The sequence below is a fragment of the Cyprinodon variegatus genome, unplaced genomic scaffold (assembly GCF_000732505.1).
Source record: "Cyprinodon variegatus isolate N-32 unplaced genomic scaffold, C_variegatus-1.0 Scaffold326, whole genome shotgun sequence".
Lineage (NCBI taxonomy): Eukaryota > Metazoa > Chordata > Actinopteri > Cyprinodontiformes > Cyprinodontidae > Cyprinodon > Cyprinodon variegatus.
Window position 1 is genome coordinate 73,781 of NW_015150779.1, and position 8,954 is coordinate 82,734.

The following is an 8,954-nucleotide window of genomic DNA, read 5'->3' on the forward strand; positions in this document are numbered from 1 at the left end:
ATTCAGGTAGAGGGATCGTTGCAAAGTCATTAAAGCCTATCTGCAGTGTTTTTTTTACTGAGGAATCTTAATATGTGTAATTGACTCCAAATCTGTACGACCGGTATTAATTGACTAAATATTTCAATATAGTGTTGTGAGTGTTTACCAGAAGATTATGAATATATGGAATAGTAAGAACTGGAAGTTATATTATTATTATTATACAGTTGAATGATTATAACTGTAATTTACTTACTGACGAGGGTTTTTAGTCCTTTACCTAAAGAGTTTGACTCCTGAATCCGGCTGTTAAAAATTCAGTTGTTTTTTACCAATTTAGTAATTTAGACTATGACTATGAGCAACATTATTAATCACCAACCAAATAAATATGTCGCTGTTCATTTGGATGCTACTAAAAGATGAGTGAATCCAGCCTGAGTGATAAATCTTTCACTGGTTAAAAAAAAAACACATAGACCATGGCTTAAAATACAATGGTTCCCTTATTAGCTACCATCACACAGTATTATGTCTAATAACTACTCAAACACTAAACAGTACTGAAAACAAGCAAAAATAAAGACATAAAAGGGGAAGAGGGGTTTAAAAGTCTGTTCAAACTCTGAGGAATGTTTAAGGCTTAATGCATTTGAAAATCCTTTAAAAATAGCAGCAGATAAATGTGAATAAACCCTGTTGCAGAGATGTTAACTGCAGTCAAACAGTGAAGTTTCATTCAGCTTATGGCAAAGTATGGGTATTGACTCAGAAATACATTTAACTACGATTAAGCTGAAATGGAAAGGGGGTAGCTTAGCTGGTCCCAGGGGTTCTGGTCTGGAGGGGTCCAACTGAAAAACAGAAAGGGTTAGCTCACAATGTAGCCTCTATAATGTGTTCAGCATGGAGTAGATGGAGCTGCAATACTAACCAGTCCACTGCAGCAGTTAGCTTTAGAAACACGTGACTCGTTCAGTCTATGCAGTGAGCATTAGCATACAGTTAAAACCATCATCAGGTAAATCAGAAAGTTTATTTCAGAAAAAAACGCCGAAAGGACACCCTATTCTACCTAGTTCATCCAAGCAGAGCACTAATTAAGCATCAGATAAAATGGGAAGGTGAAGAATGATGTTACTGTTTTGGTTCGGTGGAGTGAAGGCCTTCAGCTTGGCTCGGTTTTCTGCAAACCCTGTCTTTAGTCAAGTCCAGTTCGTTCTTTCAACAGCAGGTCAAAGGGATTTGGATCAGTCCAATGCAATAATAAGAGGCGATTTTGCAAGGTGGTCAATTTTATAACTCACAGTAGCCGAGACGTCTCCCTTTTAGCTAGCGTGGTTAGCTTGTAGCCGCAGCCTCCAGTAGCAGTTCCTCAACGCTGCTCTGTCTCTCTGTCTCAGGCAGTCACCGGTCTGGTGGCCTCTAACAGCTCAGTAAACAGCGATTTTGGGCCCCGTGGTTCGGTGGTTAGATTCAGTTTAACAGAGCTGGATTAGCTCTTCTGCAGCAGGCTTCAGGGAAGACTGCGTTCAGCTCCTTCTGAATCGCAGGAAAGAGGCCGTCTGACTCGGTCCAGCGAGTGCAGACTTCTCCGGAGGGATTTGGTTGATACTTTGCATAGCCTTCAGCTGGAAGCCCTCAGACGAGCCTTACGTGGCATAGAGCCAACAGCAAAATAGGAAGTTGAAACATGAAGTTACCACTTTTAAAACGTCCGCCAGAGGGATGTGTCTTCAGAGCGGATTAGCTCTGTTTACATCACTGACACCTGATCACAACAATAGTGTTATATATCATGACCTGCATGTTTTATTTGATATAATATATGCATTGAATTTAGTCAGTATAGCTAACAAAATTAATATAAATGGAATTGAGTCGACAAAAAAAAGTGTTTTATAGACTCAGGTGCTACATGCTTTTGTTTGGAGTGAAAGAGGTGCCAAACTCTGAAACAAAATGATTTGAACAGGGATACCTGGCTACAAGTGCAGACAAGAGACTGTACTGGAAGAAGAGACTGTTGGGAGTGTGAACAGATAAAAAAGATTTATTATATATGGATCAGTATGGGTATGGTTGGCAAAAAAAGAAAGAAATATTTGACAAAGCAGTCCAGGAACAGGAGTTGAAAAAGGAACCCATAAATAAAATGTTAGTAGTGTACAGGAGATACCTCATTGTGAAATTCCATAGGAACTGCAAATTAGAAGAGGAAAAACCAACATTACAAATCTAAAGAAAAACTACAACCATGACAATGAACTTGAAAGTTTTTCACTGAGATTTTTTTCCTGAATTTATTGTGTTTGGATTTTTACTCCAACCACTGGCAACAACAACATGCAGGGGTAATGGGCCATTGTCTATTTAATATCTGACTTACAATTGCTATCAACTACTTCCCATTAGAGTCATTATAATAAACCTTTAATACAGTTCCTCCTTTGAAGAATCCACCTTAAAAAAAAAAAAAAAAGTTGGGGGGAGTGGCAGCTTAGTGGTTAGGGTATAGAGGAATCCTGAGGTTCAGAGTTGGAGCCCCACTTCCATAGACTGGTACTCTGGCTCTCTAAGCAAGACCCTTTACCCCACACTGCTCCCCAGGCACCGCACAATGGCAGCCCACTGCTCCCCAAGGGAATGGGTTAAATGCAGAGGTAAATTTCTCCAATGTGAGATCAATCAAGTTAAATTAATACTATTATTATTATTTGTATTACATTTAAGCACGGTATTCTGTTCACTGATTTAGTCAGTAAGAATTGTTGTCGCAGTTTTGAGTCACAAAAAAATATATCTAAACTTACATTACTCCTGATGAAATGAAAAGATATTACATTTGTTTTGTTAGTTGTAAGGTAGCTTCAATTCTCCTTGGCATATTTGACCTTTTTTTTTTTTGCAATCTTTCTGACTTAATGTCCTGTAGTGGTAATTTGACTTAGGCTTCCTTAGTCATCTGGAAAGATGAATGTCTTTATATAAAATAAAATGTGAAAGTGAAAATCTAATGACTAAACTTATTTATAGAGACGTCCATGTATGTTTTTCAGGGCTTTATAAATGTGACAAATAGAGTAATATAAAATTTAAATGAACAAAATGTTAAAAGCATAAAGATGCTTGTAGATGTGAAATGATTTTAAACTAATGAGTTTTCTTGTTTGTTGTATTCAAATACAATACAAAAAGATAAACTGTTTCAAAACTCATGTGTTACATTAAAGGATTTATTCAGCATGTGCTTATTTATTAATTAATTTTTTTAACCTCACATCAGTATTTCTTAACAGCTCTGATGTACGGTTGCTTTAGTTTTAAATGCTTGCATTTAACATTTGAGACTTTTTAGATGGCTGCTTCCTTAATGCAGAAGGTAAAGTTTTTGTTATGGCTGATTTTGCTCTTTTATTGGGTCATTTTGCACACATTTTTATATGTTTTGGACTAAGCCTTACAGTACTTAAGCAAAACTCCTAACAGATCATTGCAAATTATAAAGGAAAATTCCTTTCCTCTTCAATGGTTTATATCATTTTCAGGCCTCATTTTCTTCTACATCACCATGCTCTCTCCCTCAGCTGTGTTATTTGCAAATTTCCCATTAAAGAACTTGATCTCAGCGGTGTGACATCTTGCAGCAAACCTGTTTTTAAATGTGTCCTTTCTTTGGAAAGCTAGTCTATTGTCAAACCATGCATTTTTTTTTTGTGATGCTATGATTCCTATCGAGGAAATAACACACATGAAAATAAAAGGTTTACATTCTTTTAGTGCAAGTATTTGGAAGGGAAACAATCAAACGTTTAACGCAGTTATATTGTTTATTATATTAACAAATTTTTTTTTTTATATATATATATATTTATACATTGTGCTACATGTTTTGTTTTGTGATGTGACTTGATTTTAACATAATCCTTATATTTCTCCAATAATTTTCATATTGTTTTAATTTATGAAGTAATAGGTTTAAACCTTGGTCTTTACCTCAATTCTTTTAAAAGTCAGTGAATATGTGTGAACTTCCCAAACTATTGTGTTGTGACTCATCTTTTGTTTTATATGAAAATAACAATAAAGAAAAGTTTTAGACAAAAAAAATATGTTACCATCCTTATTATTTTATATGATTGAATTGTCTCAGTAAAATGCCTTGAGATGACAAGTGGTGCTATATAAATACATTGAACTGATTTGAATTAAAACCATGGTGCCAAAGTTCTTTTTCAGCAAAATGTGGTGCTGGATATACAAAATCAAACTAGGTCAAACTGCTGTTGTAAAAAAAAAAAGGGAAAAAAAGGGAAAAAAAAAAAAAGAAAATGTAGCTACAGAAAAATACAGCCCCAATGTAAATGCCATTTGTTTTTTTTTTTCTGTTTTCAGAACAAGAGTCTAAAAACCAAACTTCTGTCTGGGAACAAACTTTGCGATGCATATGCTGAGGAGGTAAGAGTTGTTGTTTTTTTTTTTTCTTTTTAACAAATCCTGTAATTTCTAAACTCTATCCAATTGTTGTTAACCAGTCATTTTGATTTTTCTGGTTTTATTTTCTTGTAGCAAATCAACATTATAAAATAAAACATATTTAAAGTATTTAGATTAAGATATTAAAACAAACAAGAAATGTATATTTGACAAAACCATGACCATTACATTGTTTGAATAAACTGGAGAACAGGGTTAAAGGTCTTTTGAATCTGTGAAAGGCTCTTTTATTTCCACTTGAACACGTGAACAGTGTATTTTGATAGAAATTAGCAATGAGAAAAAATGTCTGTTTTTGCATTAATGTTCTTTAATTGCAAACTCAAAAAGTAGGTCGTACATAAATTGGAGTTTTACTTTTTAATTATAAATGCATGGTCCTTGCAGCTAATTTATAATGTAACTTTACCAAGAGTTTGTGACTTACTGTCACTCGACATACTTGTTTACAACTTCTAATTTATTCAGGCTGTCTTCATAAGTTCTACACCTGTTTTCCATCTTGACACAGCTCTTTCTCTCTGTCGTTTTCATATTCTTGTAGAATTCAGACATGGACATAAACTTGCTTGGTTTTTCCTGTCTAGTAAATTTCAGAGCAACTCGTACCTAACTGTCAGCCATTTGATTGCTGTGCAGCGCAATCTGAGGAGTTACAGTTGCAGCGAGAGCAGCTTTGAGTGAGCTTCGTCTGTGTCATTTTTGCTGTCACTTTTCATCTCTTCTTGCTTCGACTCTGCTGCCAGTTGCCATAGTCAGCACAGTCCAAGGGGTTCACATCCTCATTGAAGCCTTGAGCTTTTGACTGCTGCCTTTTACTTTCCTGCTGACCGAAGCTTATGCTGTAATTTAGCCGTGAAGTCTTGTACAAGACAGCAGGTCTGCCGGGTACCCTGATGACATGCTCCCATCACTGCTGATTTTTCTATGTAATCATAGGTTTTAAAGTTATGTGGATGAAAATCCTGACATTTTCTTGTGTCTGGTTTAGAGTATATGTAATTATTTAACTTTTTACTGCAATAATTTGGTTAGCTTGAGAAATCTGCTCTAGTTGCATGCAGACTCTAGATTAGACCTCTGGGTGATCAGTTTAATCAGTCATCTGTGATTAATGTTTTCAAATCTGACCAGTTTGCCAATGTAGGTGTGTGGCAGTGAAGCACAGCAATCATTTTTATCCTTAGAAGAGCTGCTAAACTTTTGCCTTGAAAAATACTACCCCTTGAAACTTTTTTTATTTACACAAAGTTTCAAAGTTCAATCATTTTCGCCGCAAGATTTTCCTTCTGAAGATCAAGGTAATTTAGATCTGATTATCCGAATGTAATAGAAATAGGCCTTTAAAAGCTTGGCACATAGATTTATTACTTTGTTAAACCACTTTTCACCACTATTACTCCAACCACAGGGTCCCAAGGCCCCCTGATTTAGAGGCATCCATTTTCCCACTCTGACCATTTTTTACGTTAAAGAATCATAAATCAAACAACATCATGTTTGATGACGCCGTCTCCGACCTAAGGACAATTTAGAGAAGCCAATTAACCTTTAAGAGGTAGGAGGGATGTTTAGTCTGGGTCTCACTTCACCTGAACACTTATTCCTGCATGGCTTCTGTGGATTTAAAAGAGAAATTGTTGTGGATTTCTAATTAGAAAACTTTGCCACTCTTCATTGGGTCAGATTTATGTGTGCATGACTAGCATCTGTCCTGTTCAAACATTCTCTGTTCTCAGCTGTGGATATCTGTGGCTCCAGAACACCAGCCCATTATGTTCTTTTCTTCATGCTGCTGTTTGCCCAATAATACTCTGTAACAAATATGTGAGGCCTGCACAGACGAGATTAAATTACATGCAGGTAAACTCAGTTTCCTTATTAGGTTACGTGAATGCATTTGTGCACTGAATTGTTTTTTAGAAGTAAAAGACTGGAAGCTGCTGAATGAAAGTGCCTGCCAATACTTACTAATTTTTATTTAAAAACATTTGTAACATTTTGAAAAAAAAGAAAACATTTAAAGCATTTTTTTGTGTTGATCTGCCAAACTTTATGTTATATATATAAAAAAAAAAAAAAAAACACTGGAGAATCTTAAAGTTTTTTTTTTCTTTTTAATCTCTCTTCCTGCCAGAGGCACCAAATTGCAGCTTAATTGGTGCAAAGTCTCAATAAAACATACCTGGGGTCTATCTCAGTCAGACCTACACAAGCCCCATTCAGAAAACCCTGTCGCACTTGTCATCCCCATTGACTTTCAATGAGCACTTAACGACACAATCTCGTCCGACACGATTTTTTGTCAGATCGGACGCAATATCCGATTTGGTGTGTACTGGCCTTTATGACTTAAAAGGTGCTGTGTCTCTTTATTCATTAATTTGCTGCACATTTACATTTTTCTCCCTGTATTAAACAAAAACAAAACATTCTTCTGTAAAATATCAACATTTTATTTGCAAAGTTTCTTTTTTTTTTTTCTTTTTTTTTTTTACAGTTTAATTGTACACCTTACAGCTTTCTATTTACTGTTTAATTTTATGACACACAAATCACCTATGGTTTACCTTAAAATTTCTCGAATTTTCCTGCATTAAATGCTCTTACATTTTCATGTCTGTTGTATTGATGGGGTTCTGTTGTTACCCCATGGAGCCCCATCTTTTTGTACATAAGGAAATTTTAGTAGTACATCATACTAACAAAATAATTTTCAATAAATAGATTGTAGATAATAATAAAGTCTAATCCATATAGAATTAAGAAAAAAAAACATGAATATTTGTGGAATTCAGTTTGCTTCAATCCACCCATCCATCCTTCCTTTTTCTCCCACTTAATCCCTGTCAGGATCGTGGTGGGGACTGTGTCTAGGCAGTTTATGAGCGAGAGGTGGGGTACCCCCTGGACAGGTCGCCAGTTTATCGCAGGGGAACCGAGAGACACACATATACATATAACCATGCACAGACACTCACGCCTAAGGATAATTAAGAGAAGCCAATTAACCTAACAGTCATGTTTTTTGACTGTGGGAGGAAGCCAGAGTACCTGGAGAAAACCCTTGCATGCTGGGGGAGAGCATGCAAACTCCATGTTGAAAGACCTGAAAGACAGGAATCGAATTCAAAAACTTCTTGGTGCAAGGCAACCCACTGCACCATTGTGCAGCCCAGGTTATTTACATGGTGATTATAATTTTATTAGTAGAGGTTTTATACATTGCTCCTCAGGAGGCTCAAAATATTTTTGTAGCTGTTGAAAAATAATTATTTACAATTCCTTATTGCCACAGTCACATGTTGTTGCATTAAGTAATTTGATGGGATAATTAATATGGGTCATGCATCTGTATTAACTTTAGAATTGTATTACTAGAAATCCCCCTTTGGCTTGAACTGTGTCAACAATAATGAACGAATCTGTGTAGTCAACACTACGTGAAGTTACATCTCAAAAGCCTTCAAAGAGAACACTGGATTTGGGAGCTTTTGATGCTGAGGAGCTTTTCATCAGCTCTGAAGTCAATTCCATCGCCGAGGTTTCTCACACAATCCCACTGAGACACAGAAAATTGGAGTTAAAAATTCTGGCCCGTTCCCTTTTAAAATCTTCAAGCTGAACTCACTGACATGTTGCCAGCCATAGCTTATCTAAGCTATCATCACATATTCAATGGTACAATTTGAAATGCAGCCAGCATCAAGTGTTGGAAAGAGTGAAAAGGTTCTAAATGAAACCCTCGGTCTTATTTACTGAGCCAGCTTTTTTTGGCAAATGGTTCAAAACTGGATAAATTGTGGAGTGTTGACTTTTTCCAGGTGATCAACAAGCTGTAATGTCTCATCAACAAAACCTATTAAGACCAAACTACTCTTTTTTTCTGTCCAATCAAAAAACTCAAGCCACTGAGATCTTTAAGGCAGAAAATAGTTTGCAGACTTGTCCTGAAAACAGGTAGATGAAGGTCTCTGTCTTCAGTTCCTAACCAGACTTGGCTTTTGAAGTAAATCAGCAAGAGGAAATTGTTCCTTGCTTCGTCTTTAACCCTAGGAAGTAATTTATGTTGAAAGGGAAAGGGTTACAGACTTAACCTGTAATCACACTGTAATTACCACAGAGTGACAGAAAGAGATGGTCTCAGAGCTTGAAAAACAGTTCCTAAAGGTAATTGTTAGCAATATTTTGAGCAGTGTAAAAAGAAAGTGGCATCTCCTGAAACCTATGTCTTTTTTTTATTAATATATGGTCATAATGTGACTTCTAAATGTTATTCATCCTATCCATTGTTCAGATTTCTGTCTAGGGCTGGCTTTTTAATATTTTAAATCAATTGAATTCATTGTGAATAGTGGAGTCTCAGGGCATTAAAAAGTAGAGGAAAATAATTAAAATAAAATAGATAATGAAGAAAATGATGAGAACAGAGTAGAGTAAAAAAAAATAAAAAAAAAAAAATAAATAAATATATA

The 8,954-nt window shown here is 35.7% G+C and overlaps 1 protein-coding gene across 1 annotated transcript in view; it reads left to right on the forward strand.

The window, feature by feature from the left end:
- luzp2 (leucine zipper protein 2) overlaps positions 1-8,954 on the forward strand; it is a gene marked incomplete at its 5' end in the record, with an annotated part of 107,486 nt that overhangs the window by 57,208 nt on the left and 41,324 nt on the right. Inside the window, one exon of the mRNA XM_015384875.1 lies at positions 4,378-4,440. Coding sequence (XP_015240361.1) covers positions 4,378-4,440 — 63 coding nt within the window. The remainder of the gene's footprint in view (positions 1-4,377; positions 4,441-8,954) is intronic.